At 36.4% G+C, this 15,329-nt stretch overlaps 1 protein-coding gene across 1 annotated transcript in view; it reads right to left on the bottom strand.

Moving 5' to 3' along the window:
- LOC136032695 (VWFA and cache domain-containing protein 1-like) overlaps positions 1-15,329 on the bottom strand; it is a 97,330-nt gene that overhangs the window by 43,290 nt on the left and 38,711 nt on the right. Inside the window, exons 9-10 of the mRNA XM_065712995.1 lie at positions 12,247-12,486; positions 7,121-7,267 (exon numbers count right to left, since the gene is read on the bottom strand). Coding sequence (XP_065569067.1) covers positions 7,121-7,267; positions 12,247-12,486 — 387 coding nt within the window. The remainder of the gene's footprint in view (positions 1-7,120; positions 7,268-12,246; positions 12,487-15,329) is intronic.

The following is a 15,329-nucleotide window of genomic DNA, read 5'->3' as shown; positions in this document are numbered from 1 at the left end:
TCGTCCTAGCGCGTCCAAAAGCACCAAACTTGCCAAATCAATGAACGCCTCCCCCCAACACCCCCAAAGAGAGTCAATCCAATACGGTTACGTCAATCACATATCAAGGACATTTGCTTATTCTACCTACCAAGCTTCATCCCGATTCCTCCACTCCAAGTGTTTTCCAAGATTTCCCTCTCCAACTCTCCCCAATGTCAAAAGATCTGGTCGGAATTTGAAATAAGAGCTCTGAGACATGAATTCCTTCTAAATATCAAATTTCATTAAGATCCGATCACCTATTCGTAAGATAAAAATACCCCAATTTTCACGTTTTCCAAGAATTCCGGTTTTCCACTTAAACTCCCCCCAATGTCACAGGATCTGGTCGAAATTTAAAATTAGAGCTTTAAAGCACAAGATCCTTCTAAATATCAAATTCCATTAAGACCTGGTCACCCTTTCGTAAGTTACCAATACTTCATTTTTCCAAATTACCCCCCCCCCAACTCCACCAAAGAGAGCAGATCCGGTCCAGTTATGTCAGTCACATATCTTAGACAGGTTTTTATTCTTCCCATCCTGTTTCATCCTGATCTCTCCGCTTTAAGTATTTTCTATGATTTCCGGTCCCCCCTCCCAAATGCCCCCCAATAACGCTGGATCCGGTTGATATTTAAAATAAGATATCTGAGTTACGAGGTCCTTCTAAATACGAAGTTTCATGAGGATTCGATAAATCCTTCGTAATTTAAAAATACGTCATTTTTTCTAATTTTTCAGAATAAATCCCCCCCCCCCAATAGAGCAGATCCGTTCCAATTATGTAAATCATGTATCTAAGACTTCTGCTTATTTTTTCCACCGAGTTTCAAGATCCCTCCAATCTAAGCGTTTTCCACGATTTTAGGCCCCCCCAAACTTCCCCCAATGTCACCAGATCCAATCGGGATTTAAAATAAGAGCTATGAGAAACTATCTCCTTCTAAATATTAAATTTCATTGAGATCCGGTCACCCGTTCGTAAGTTAAAATACCTCGTTTTTTTCTAATTTTTCAGAATTAACCACCCCCCTCCAACTACCCAAAGAGAGCGGATCCGTTCCGGTTTTGTCAATCATGTATCTAGGACTAATTGTTTTCCAAGGTTTTAGGTTTCCCCCTTCCAGCTCCCCCCCCCCCAATGTCACCAGATCCGGTCGGGATTTAAAATAACGGCTCTGAGACACGATATGCTTCCAAATATAAAATTTCATTAAGATCTGATCATCCGTTCGTAAGTTAAAAATACTTCATTTTTTCTATTTTTTCCGAATTAACGGGCCACCCAATGCCCTCCAGATGGTCAAATCGGGAAAACGACTATTTCTACCAAATAGCTGAAGAAGGTGTACCTTTTCTTGGAAGTGGAAGTTGTCTTTGGCAATCAGTAGATTCTTAATTTTCGAAATTTTACGGACAAAAAGGGGTTGTCAACCTTACCTAACTATTTCGGCTGATTTATTTTTACAGTTCAAAGTGGCAACAGTGAACAAAATGTAACACCGACCGGATGACTTCATAATTTTGAAACAGCCAAAGAAACAAAAAATAGTTTTAGGTATGAGGGGGAATTAGGGGCCAAAATGTTTTCATTTTGATATCCCAGGTCTTTTAAACAAGAGCTAAAAGCTCATATGGCACTTGTGACGAAGCTAGAAGAGCTAAGAGCCAAGAGCTCATATGGTATGAGCTCTAACAAAATTCTAAGAATCAACAGATTGATTTAAAAGGAAAATCAGAGGCTTAATACCGGTTGGGATTTAAAATAAGAGCTCTGAGTCACGATGTCCTTCTAAATATCAAAATTCGTTAAGATCCGATCACCCACTCGTAAGTTATAAATACCAGTTTTTTCTAATTTTTCCTCTCCTTTAGTCCCCCAGATAGTTTAATCTGGGAAAACAACTTTATCAAGTCAATTTGTGCAAGTCCCTTCCCTGACACGCCTACCAATTTTCATCGTCCTAGCACGTCCAGAAGCACCAAACTCGCCAAAGCACTAAACCCCTCCCCCCAACTCCACCAAAGAAAGCGAATCCAGTACGATTACGTCAATCACGTATCTACGTGTCAACAGATCTGGTCGGGATTTGAAATAAGAGCTCTGAGACATGGTTTCCTTCTAAATATCAAATTTCATTAAAATCCCGCCACCCGTTCTTAAGTTAAAAATACCTCAATTTTTTTCTAATTTTTCCAAATTAACACCCCCCCCAGTTCCTCCAAAGAAAACGAATCCTCCAATTATGTCAATCACATATCTAGAACTTGTGCTTATTCTTCTCATCAAGTTTCATCTGATCTCTCCACTCTAAGCGTTTTCCAAGATTTCTGTTTCCCTCCTGCAACCCCTTACGTCCCCGGATCCAATTCGAGTCGAAAATAGAACATTTGAGACATAAGATCCTTCTATATATCAAGTTTTCATTAAGATTCGATCACCTATTCGTAAGATAAAAATACCCCGATTTTCACGTTTTCCAAGAATTTCGGTTTCCCCCTCTAACTCCCCCCAATGTCACATGATCTGGTCAGATTTTATAATAAGAGCTTTAAAGCACAAGATCCTTCTAAATATCAAATTTCATTAAGATCTGATCACCCGTTCGTAAGTTACAAATACCTCATTTTTCCGAATTAGGTCTGGTCCGATTATGTCAGTCACGTATCTTAGACCTATTTTTATTCTTCCCATCCAGTTTCATCCTAATCTCTCCGCTTTAAGTACTTTCTAAGATTTCCGGTCCCCCCCCCTCCAATGACGCTGGATCTGGTTGAGATTTAAAATAAGAGATCTGAGTTACGAGGTCCTTCTAAATATGAAGTTTCATGAAAATCCGATCAATTCTTCGTAAGTTAAAAATACGCCATTTTTTTAATTTTTCAGAATTAACCCCCCCCCCCCTAATTCACCCAAATAGAGCGGATCCGTTCCAATTATATCAATCACGTATCTAAGACTTCTGCTTATTTTTCCCACTAATTTTCATCCCGATCCCTCTACTCTAAGCGTTTTCCATGATTTTAGGTTATCCCCCCCCAAAAAAAAAACTCCCCCATTGTCACAAGATCAGGTCAGGATTTAAATAAGAGCTTTGAGAAACGATATCCTTCTAAATATCAAATTTCATTGAGATCCGATCATCCATTCGTAAGGTAAAAATACCTCATTTTTTCTAACTTTTCAGAATTAAGCCTCCCCCCCAACTACCCCAAAGAGAGCGGATCCGTTCTGGTTACTTCAATCATGTATCTAGGACTTGTGCTTATTTTTACCACCAAGTTTCATCCCGATCCCTCCACTCTAAGTGTTTTCCAAGATTTTAGGTTTCCTCCTCCCAGCTCCCCCCAATGTCAAAAGACCCGGTCGAGATGTAAAATAAAAGCTCTGAGACACGATTTCCTTCCAAACATCAAATTTCATTAAGATCTGATCAACCGTTCGTAAGTTAAAAATACTTCATTTTTTCTATTTTTCCGAAATTACCGGCTTCCGCCTCCCCCCACAGATGGTCAAATCGGGAAAACAACTATTTCTAATTTAATCTGGTCCGGTCCCTGATACGCCTGCAAAATTTCATCGTCCTAACTTACCTGGAAGTGCCTAAAGTAGCAAAACTGGGACCGACAGACAGACGGACAGAATTTGCGATTGCTATATGTCACTTGGTCAAACAGTTCATGGTAACGAACTGTAGTAAGGAGAGACCCGGCTCAATAGTAAACGAAACTCTAAAAACGGAATTTTTATCAAAAGAATCGGATTTTCATGCTGATTTTAAATATACAAGTCCCATCAAATTTAATCTTTGTCATCAGAAGTTACGAGCCTGAGAAAATTTGCCTTATTTTGGAAAATAGGGGAAACACCCCCTAAAATTCATAGAATCTGAACGAATATCGCACCATCGTATTCGACGTATCAAAGAACCCTATTGCAAAAATTTCAAGCTCCTATCTACAAAAATGTGGAATTTCGTATTTTTTGCCAGAAAACAAATCACGAGTGCGTGTTTTTTTTTTTTTTTTCCAGGGGTCATCGTCTCGACCAAGTGTTCCTAGAATGTCGCAAGAGGGCTCATTTTAACGGAAATGAAAAGTTCTAGTGCCCTTTTTAAGTGACCAAAAAAATTGGAGGGCACCTAGGCCTCCTCCCACGCTCATTTTTTCCCCAAAGTCAACGGATCAAAATTTTGACATAGCCATTTTATCCGCATAGTCGAAAACCATAATAACAATGTCTTTGCGAATGACTTACTCCCCCACAATCCCTGGGGGAGGGGCTGCAAGTTACAAACTTCGACCAATATTTACATATAATAATGGTTATTGGGAAATGTACAGTCGTTTTCAGGGGATTTTTTTTTTGTTTTGGGGGTGGGGTTGCGGGGAGGGGGCTATGTGGGAGAATCTTTCCTCGGAGAAATATGTCATGGGGGAACAGAAATTCAATGAAAAGGGCGCAGGATTTTCTAAAATTACTATAAAAAAAAATGAAAAAATAAACATGGAAAAATTCTTTCAATTGAAAGTAAGGAGTACCATTGAAACTTAAAACGAACAGAGATTATTACGCATATGAGGGGGTCTAAAAATACTTTAGCATAAAGAGCGAGGTATTTAGGAAGAGATAAATACCTCGCTCTTTATGCTAAAGTACTTTTAGTAATTTCAACTATCTGTTTTACGGCCTTTCTGATTCAGAGGTCATTCTTAAGGAATAGGGACAAAACTTACGATTTAGCGTAAAGAGCGAGGTATTAACGAGGGTACAAACCCCCTCATATACATAATAAAAATATAAGAATATATAAGTTTGTTACGTAAGTTAATTCTTAGGTTACGTATATTTTTTACTAATAAAAACGTTCGTTAAAAATTAAAAGTTCTAGTTGTCTTTTTAAGTAACCGAAAAAATGGAGGGCAACTAGGCCTCCTTCCCCATCCCTTATTTCTCAAAATCGTCTAATCAAAACTAAGAGAAAGCCGTTTAGCCTAAAAAAAGAATTAATATGCAAATTTCATTTTAATAATTTATGTGCGGAGAGTCAAAATCAAACATGCATTAATTCAAAAACGTTCAGAAATTAAATAAAAAAAAAATAATTTTTTACTCACAGTAAGGATCGACATTAAAACTTAAAACGAACAGATATTACTCCGTATATGAAATGGGTTGGCCCCTCCGCAATCCCTCGCTCTTTACGCTCTTTAAAGTTTGACTCTTTGCCACAATTCTACTTTTTAAAACAATTAAAAGCTTTAGCGTAAAGAGCGAGGGATTGCGGAGGGGACAACCCATTTCATATACGGAGTAATTTCTGTTCGTTTTAAGTTTTAATGTCGCTCCTTACTTTCAGTTAAAAAAAACTAGTTTTTTTTTATTTCATTAATACCAAGTGCCATAAAAACTTTAGTTGTGATCATGTGAGGCATTTTTCTAACTTTCAGATCAATTTAACATTTGAAAGAAGTCAAAATAGCAAATAATGAGCCTCAAAAAACTCAAATACTATATGACTAAGTAACTAAAATTGTTAAACTCGGCAATAAAATTGCCGTAACGACCGAATATCACAGCTGTAAAAGGAACCAAAGGAAATACGATACGGTATCATCGGCTGTTACTAGGGTAACTGAGGTGACCACAGTGTTATGGAGGGCACCAAATAATCAAATTAATTAATTTCATTTTTTATTTAATGAGAAAAACAGGATAGGACAAGCAAGGAACAGATGGCACCAAACAATTTAAGAAGGTGTAGCTTTCCTTTGAAGCTGTAGTTATCTTTGGGAATCAGTAGATTCTTAATTTTCAAAGTTTTATAAGCATAATGCTTAGCCAACCTTACTACGTTTGTAACTACATTGTGCTTATTTATTTTGACGGTTCAAAGTGGCAACCCTGAAGAAAATATCACACCGGCCTGATAACCTCAGAACTTGAAAAAAAAAATAATCAAATTTTAGAAAACCGTGGTAGTAACAACTATCAGTTTTGGTAGTAGGGGGCATGAAATGTAAAAAAAAAAGAATTAAAATCAGCTAAAATATCAGCTAAAAATTTGGCACCAAACAGCTGAAGAACGTTTTGCTTTGGAAGTCAGGCGAATGTTAATATTTAGCGTTGTCAAATTGTATTAATCAGTTTTACTTATTTATTTTCGCGGTTCGACGTAATAATACTGAGAAAATGTTACTGGCGTAAAAACTTCACAATTTTGAAGTTGCCGAAAGTACAATTCTAGAAATCATTGTTTTCAGGCATGAATAGACCAAAAATGAGTCCATGGGGCATGATGGTTTATTATGATGTTCTGGATATTTTACATAGATAAATAACATTTATGTATAAAATACATAATGCGTACATAAAGTGGTTAACTGAACATAATGTGCAGCTTATTCCACTCTGCTACCACAAGGGTAAAGACAACCTTTTGTACATCAGTCTTTATTGCGCCAAATATTACCACAACGGACCTTCCAGGGCCCACAATATTTTTCTGTTATGATGACCTTCATACTTTAGGTATATAAAATTTCCACTGAATATATACATAAAATGTATGGATGAAATAAATAATAGGTACATAAAATGGTCAACTGACCATAATGTAAAGCTTAATTCACTGTCCTTCCACAAGGGTAAAAATACTTTTTTATACCAGTTTCTGTTGCATTCAATACTACTGCAATGGACCCTACAATAATTTTTGTATTGAGCCAGTACATATTTGCACAGAAATCACGTTCATTCTTCATTGTAGATTTTCTTTTAACAATTGGTCTGAATTAGCAATAAGAAGCATGATGAAAGAAGGGGGGAGGGAGAAAACAAAGGATGACCAAGAAATTTCCTTAAAAGAGCAAAAAAAAAAATGCATGTAAATGAAAAAACAAAACAGCAAGGGATAGTGCTGAACAGACAAAAAAATGGACGAGCATGATGCATGGGCATTGGTAGATGTGTCTCTGCATTTGTTTATTGTTTTTTTTGTCTGGGGCGGATGAAAAATAGAAAGAAGAGAGAGAAGGGGGGAGAGGAGAAAAAATCGGTAAGAGAGACGTTAAGAGAGATAAAAAACAAACTCACCAGCCGAATTAATGACAAAAACATAGGAATCATCACCCTGACTATATATGACGCTCTCAAGGAAATCTTCAAGGGCTATATCAACTCCAGTTACACCAATCAAATGATCCACATGATAACACGGCATGCTAAGTGATATGACAATCCCTATTGGGAAAAGAAAAGATTAAACAAACACACAGAACATAGAAAAGATCAATAAAGGACGAAACAAATAATAAAAAAAAAAATGGTATTAGCAGTAGTGACAGGGTTCCTGTTTCCATGGGAGCCCTATACCTGGATTCCACGGGAGTTCTGTACCGTCATTCCATGACAGCCATCAGGTGCATGTTACGTCATAGAGAATTATTCCAAAGAGAAGCATGTGCATTTTACGTCATAGGGAATTTTTTCTAAGAGATGAAGGCGTCTGTTGCGTCATAGTTTCTAATTAAAAACCCGCGAGAGCCATGGGGAAAACCTTCAGTGCTTATTTAGTTCATAATTCCTAAGATTGTTATGATTAAAACCACCAGGACTTCTTTATTTCGAGATTTATAATATTGTTCCTTAGAAAACCTTAAGGGGGCCCGCTAAATAAGGATTTTCTTGTATTTAACCTAATAGTTTCTTTTAAAAAAAACCTATGCTAAATCAGGATTTCAGGGCTTCTTTACCTTAGGATTTCTAAGATTGTTTTTCATTCAGGACTTCTTTACCTCAGGATTTCTAAGAATTTTCTTTAAAAAACCTTCAGCGGGGCCCACTAAATCAAGAGTTCTTTGGTTTTTACCTAATACTTTCTTTAAAAAAAAACTACACTAAATCAGGATTTCCTTGGGTGTTATGTCTAAAAACCTTCAGGGCTTCTTTACTTCAGGATTTCTAAGATTGAATGTCCTTTCAAAACCTTCTGCCCCCCCCCCACCAAATCAGGGGGCACCCTTTCAAGTAAGAGACACATTCCTTACATCATTCCAATATATTCATGCATATCAGCCATTTCATGTTAGCAAATTTTCAGCCATTTTCTACATGGAGAACCGTTATAGGGACTATTGATTTTACGGAACAAATGACCCCTGTTATTTCCCGGAAAACAGAAGCCTCGTCTAATATTCTTCTAACGGGGAACCGAGTAATTCCATTGTCCCTGGGGGGCTGTAAAAACAGTGTTTAGACCGGAAATTACATTTGTCTTCTATTAGGTTTTGAACGTAACATAACAAGATTTTCCAAAAACGGATATGTCTCAAAGATACCAACAGGTAAGCCTCTCATTCCACCACCGGTAAGCCTCATATCCCACCAAAAAAAGATATGCACACCTAAATTTAACCTACTATGATTCTCTATATTAGATAAACATCTAAAAAAAAAACTCCCATCCTGCTATTACACGATTCTCACAATGATAGAATAACCTTATTTTCTCACAAATTCATTAAAAGCGCTTTCAAGCAATTTGGTTCAAAAAAATGCATAAGTTGGGTTAAACCCTTATTGGTGTAAAGACCTATTTCCTACCAAACAGCTGCTATTATATAGGAGGGGAGCATCCCGTTATCTGCTAAACTAATTCATTTAGGTAGATCGTAAATAATTACTTTAGGACGTGTACCGCACATAGCGTTATGTGATTACTGAAAATAGACTCGCTTATATACCAGCTACTTTCGTATGGAAAATATCAGCCTAAACGGTTACATAAATGTATTTTATCAATGGAAGGGAGTGAATGATGTCCATTATGCTAAGAATAGCAAACAAACGTCCTTTCCTGCCAATAATAATGATTCCCCACCTTAGTAAAATTTATCATAAAATTCTAGTTTAGCTTCTTTTTTGCTATGTTGAAAAAGGGGGTTAGAAAAATGAGACGGGGGTCTATACACTTGCCCTGATAAGATATTTTGAGGCGCGTACCAGAACCTATATTATAACGCTTTAAATAAATAAGCACTAAAATTCTCAGATGCGGGGATAATGACAAATTTTTTAAAAGCTTTTCTTTGAAAAACTATTCGCATAACAATTTAAACTGGAGAGCAGATAAAGATTTGACAGTGATAAAGAAGGGGGGATGTGTTTAAATATTGAAACGACCTTGTATAAAGCTTTTGTAACTATAATATAGCAAGAATGAAAGCAAAAAAATTTAACTGAGGAATGGTGGGGTGGGTACAATAGGGGGCGAGTGTTGTTTTTCACTACAGAAGATACAGTTTTTCATTTCATGGAAAACTAAAATTTTATTTCTCTTTTAAGTAAAATTTGGACCATTTCCCCCCCCCCAAAAAAAAATAAGGGCATAGGCATGCAACGCGAAAACAACCGTTCTGCCAAGTCTGGATACGGTTCCTATACATGGCGAAATTGGCGGTCTCTCCATGGCCCACTCAAGACCAGCACCATATGACAGTGAAGCTGCTGGACCTTCTAGGTCCCCCAAGCAAGGCCATGATGCACCCTTTTCGGCCCAGGCAAGCTGTTGATCTAAATGTAAGTAAAAGTTATTGATATTTTTTCGTAAAGCTTATTTATTCCAAGTAATAAACTAACTGTTTATTCTAACTAATGTATATTCTTGTTCAGACTAATACTTTAATATTGGGATATCGCGCAAGCCAAAAACCTGAGATAGTAGGACAATGAGAGAGCCCTTGTTCGATGCCTCTGACAGAGGGGTTTAATTGAATTATCCTGTCTTAAAAATAATCTCTTCTTTTCAAGCTTTGAATGGTTTTTCGCTAAAAACTCAATTTTTCTGGAAACTGTTATTAATATTGATGCTACTATCTTTAAAAAGTAAAGCACTCCTTTTGCGTTAATAACGGGGGAGCCCAATGATCCGTTAGGTCTGTATGGTTTTAGACACCACTGCTCCTCGGCTTTATAACATATTTCTTTCAGGTTAATAAAAGAGGAAACAACTGAGATCTTCATGCTTCTAAAGATAATGCATTCTACTGTTGAAAAGCGTTCTAAAAAGGAGATTTGATTGGCGTTGCCCAAAAGGTTTCTTTTCTTTAACTTAATAACGAGGGGAAATATCAGGGGCCCTCGTTATTGGCACGATTGCAGAAAGGTGAAACTATAGATAGCACACGGGTAGATGGGTTTTCTCTTATAAAATCATTCCCAAATCATCTGAGAAGTTGCTAATTTTAGAAATCAAATAGAAAATGATTGAAAATGGTAATAAGTACTTAAATGAAATCCGTTTTTAGCTTCCTATAGTTTTTCCCCGAATCCCTTAGTTAACTCATTCCAGTACAGAAAAGCGACAATTTCAATAGTTTCCCCCTCCTTCAACAGCACTTTCCAGATGACGAAATGTATGATTTATTGACGTGAAAGGCCATATACCCGTATGAGCACTACAAATCCATCTCGAGGCTACGTGAGGAAAACTGACCACCCATCGAAGTGTTTCATGATCTACTACTACTACTACTTCTACTACTACTACCACTACTACTACTACTACTACTACTACTGCTACTACTACTACTACTACTACTACTACTACTACTACTACTACTACTACTACTACTACTACTACGACTACTGCTACTACTACTACTAGATAACTTCGAAGACCACACTGCCTTTCCATGACGAAAGTAAAACAGTTCAAAATAAGGATGAAATCTTTTTATTGACAGTGAAAAAGTTTCAACCCTATTTTGAACTGTTTTACATTCTACTGCTATTACTACTACAACAACTACTACTACTGCTCCTACTACCACTAATCCTAAACCTACTACTACTACTACTGTTTTGGAGAGTCTGGCACCTTTACCTTGAATGTTTAATGAATGTAAAAAGAACTATTTAAGGTAGTTCAAAGGTTTTAGGCTAAGCTCACTTCAGACCTGGATCGGCTAACCTTTTCTTATAACCTGAGTTTATTTACATTAATGCAAATTCAACCTTAGGCTCAACCTTTTGCCTCTCTGGATCGTTTATACCCTGTTATTCAATTACCATTGACTTTTCTTCTTTTCATTGCATTTTCTTCTTTTGTTGTACAGAAGCTCAGACCTTTCGCCGACAGATAACAGCGCAAAAATTCGCTGACCTTTATCCGTCAGACAATAGTGAAAACACAAGCACTTGGTAAAATGGAAAAAAACCTAAAACAAGCAGAAAAACAAGCACGTAAAAAACAGGCTGAGAAAAAACAGAACAGAAACGGAAACAGGTCAGACAAAAACAGATGACCTATTTCTGTTTTCTGTTGTTTTTTTTTTTTTTGCAACAGAAGCTTAGACAGAAACAGAAACAGAAATAAAAACATAAAACATGCCAAGTCAGTTCTGACATCTCAGAATTCACAATCACAATGAGATTTCCACAGTGAAATTCGCGAATACTGCCACAACTAAAAAATATAATCGTATATACTGGAGATTCTTGCGTGCGACCAAAGTTCTTCTATTTATTCTCATCACAGCTGGCTTTCGGAATAAAAGCCATTACAGAAGCATAATGCAACCGATTAAAACTACAGACCACACAAAAAAAACTAATCAGCAATAAAAAAAAATCACTGAGTCAAATAGCGCGAGTATATTAGAGAATCTCTACTCCCAGCCCCATCCCCATAAATCTCGGGGCTGTTATAATACTTTATTTAATTTCCTTCAATTCCCCTATTTTGACAAACTTCCATAAACGCCCAAACCATGCGACGATTTTTTTTTTTACTTTCGACGAGATTAACCTTCTATGGAAGAAGATGAAAAGATCCAAAATCTTGATCTAGGCCAAACACAATTGTCAGAATACTATCACTCTAGCAGCTACTCTGCCAGCTACTCTGCCAAGGTCCATTTACAGCCAATAAACAGTCAGCGGGAAAATCTTTCTACTGTTACATTCTTTTTATTCTCTTTAATTTAATTTTGAATATATATTATCTTACTTTTAACTCAAATTTATTAATTTGATGTTTTAATTTGAAACAGGAGGTTAGACAACTTTATTACCTACTACTAAAGGATGAGGGAGGTTTGGCTTAGTTTACTACTAAGTTTGACTTAGTGTGGACAACACGAGGCCAAATTATGTAACACTCTAGTACTCTTTTCTAGCACCTACATTTCCTAAGAAAAAAATTCCTGAAATCACAATACCTTTTCCAACTGGGTCAATAAAACTTGAACTCATTGTCACATGCTGAAAGGGCAAAGTTCCATTCTGTATTCTATAAAAATTCCCAAGAGTTGATGAAAGGTTTAAAGTAGAGTTGATAGCTATCATTTGACCTCTTCTAATTTCATATTCTGGTTGAACTTCAGACTGAGGCATTCTTCCTCGATCTTGCTGTGCTAGGTCATACAGGAAGGATTTTTCATACATAATGGGCTTTCCATCTAAAGAAAAAAAAAAGAGTAAATTAAGTGCTTTCAAAGAAATTCTTCCAATGAAGAGGAAAAAGAGCAAGTTATAAAAAAAACACAATAGATAAGGAGATATTTAGGCCCTTCGCTCAGGGCGATAATACGCGGTTCAAACACCCTGACCCCCCTATCCTTGACTCCTCCATTTATTTATGGTTGTGCACCGTCTAATATTTTATACCTGTCGGAAAGAGCACACGATAGTCGCTATTTTTCCGTCGCTTTGCATTTCACCAGGCTTGTATAAGGAGTTCTGTTTCCTGTAATTATTTCTGTTATGAATAGACTAGTTACAACTGTACAAATAATAGATTCAAGTAAACCCTTTACTGTTTTATTTTTAGTGCTGAATAGGCTTTGGTGTTATGTCAATATGAGTTACGAAGATTCAAAATGACCCCAAACGCAAAGATTTTCCATCTTTCTATTATCTTTTTTTATAGAGAACGAGTTTGACACAAATAAAAAAAATTCTGAATAAATTCTGATTCTTACAAATTGACTATAATTAATTTATTCTCAAATTGATTAATTCTAAAAGTGTTTTAAAATTCATTCTAATCAATTAAAATTTTAAAAATCATTTAACATTAAAAACCAAATCCAAATCAAACAATTAATCTAAATAAAAAAAAAAATTAATTTAATCTAAAATTAGTTCTGATTCCAATAATTCAAACTTCAAATTATAATAAAACTGGTATGAGCAGCCACTTTCATTTTGTTCATTTCCTTTTTAACTTATTTTCTTTTTACTTTATCTTATTTTAAAATAAAAGTAAAACAGTTCAAAATAGGGATAATACCTTTTTATTGACAGTGAATAGATATAAAATTATTTAACTGGATATTTCGAACACATATACAGTGTTCATCATCAGCAGTAAAACTTGAGTTTTACAACAGAGATCTTCATGCTTCTAAAAATAATGCATTCTACTGTTGAAAAGATTTCTAAAAAGGAGATTTGATTGGCGTTGCCCAAAAGGTTTCTTTTCTTTAACTTAATAACGAGGGGTTCTTAATAACGAGGGTTCATCATCAGCAGTAAAACTTGAGTTTTACTGCTGATGATGAACACTGTATATGTGTTCATAATATCCAGTTAAATAATTTTATATCTATTCACTGTCAATAAAAAGGTATCATACCTTTTTTAAACTGTTTTACTTTCGTCATGGAAAGGCAGTGTGGTCTTCGAAGTTATCTACTTTAAAATAAAAACTATGAATGTCCTGAAGAGACTGCTGGTGAAAACAAAATTCAGTACTTACGTGTTAGCCCGACAACACTGAAGAAGTTTGCTCTGTTTGTAAGAGAACAAGAGCTAAGAGCTCATATGGCACTTGTGACGAGGCAAGAAGAGCTAAGAGCCAAGAGATCATATGGTATGAGCTCTAGCAAAATTCTATGAATCAATAGATTGATTTAAAAGGAAAATAAGAGGCTTAATGCCCGTCAGGATTTAAAATAAGAAGTCTGAGTCACGATGTCCTTCTAAATATCAATATTCATTAAGATCAGATCACCCACTCGTATGTTATAAATACCTATTTTTTCTAATTTTTCCTCTCCCTTTAGCCCAAAGATGGTCGAATCTGGGAAAACGACTATACCAAGTCAATTTTTGCAGCTCCCTGACACGCCTACCAATTTTCATCGTCCTAGCACGTCCAAAAGCACCTAACTCGCCAAATCACTGAACCCCCTTCCCCCAACTCCACCAAAAAGAGCGAATTCAGTACGGTTCCGTCAATCACGTATCAAGGACATTTGCTTATTCTATCCACCAAGCTTCATCCCAATTCCTCCACTCCAAGTGTTTTCCAAGATTCCCCTTCCAACTCCCCCAATGTCAAAAGATCTGGTCGAGATTTGAAATGCGAGCTCTGAGACATGAATTCCTTCTAAATATCAAATTTCATTAAGATCCGATCACCTATTCGTAAGATAAAAATACCCAAATTTTCACGTTTTCCATGAATTCCGGTTTTCCCCTCCAACTCCCCCTAATGGCACAGGATCTGGTCGGAATTTAAAATTAGAGCTTTAAAGCGTAAGATCTTTCTAAATATCAAATTTCATTAAGATCTGGTCACCCTTTCGTAAGTTACAAATAACTCAATTTTCAAAATTACCCCCCCCCCCTCCAACTCCACCAAAGAGAGCAGAACCGGTCTGGTTATGTCAGTCACGTGTCTTAGACAGGTTTTTATTCTTCCTATCCAGGAAGGATTCTTCCTTCCCATCCATTTTTCCTTCCTATCCAGGATTCTTCCTTCCCATCCTGATCTCACCGCTTTAAGTATTTTCTAAGATTTCTGGTTCCCCCCAACTGCCCCCCCCTCAATTACGCTGGATCCGGTTGAGATTTAAAATAAGAGATCTGAATTACGAGGTCCTTCTAAATATGAAGTTTCATGAAGATCCAATCACTCCTACGTAAGTTAAAAATACGTTATTTTTTCTATTTTTTCAGAATTAACCCCCCCCCCAATAGAGCGGATCCGTTCCAATTATATAAATCACGCATCTAAGACTTCTGCTTATTATTCCCACCAAGTTTCATCCCGATCCCTCCAATCTAAGCGTTTTCCATGATTTTAGGCTTCCCCCTCCCAACTCCCCCCAATGTCACCAGATCCGGTCAAGATTTAAAATAACAGCTCTGAGACACGATATACTTCCAAACATCAAATTTCATTAAGATATGATCAACCGTTCGTAAGTTAAAAATACTTCAATTATTATATTTTTTCCGAATTAACGGGCCCCCCACTCCTCCCCCAGATGGTCAAATCGGGAAAACGACTATT

This window comes from Artemia franciscana, chromosome 11 (genome assembly GCF_032884065.1).
Source record: "Artemia franciscana chromosome 11, ASM3288406v1, whole genome shotgun sequence".
Taxonomy (NCBI): Eukaryota; Metazoa; Arthropoda; class Branchiopoda; order Anostraca; family Artemiidae; genus Artemia; species Artemia franciscana.
Note: the sequence above shows the minus strand (reverse complement) of the source record. Positions and strands in the feature narration are given on the sequence as shown.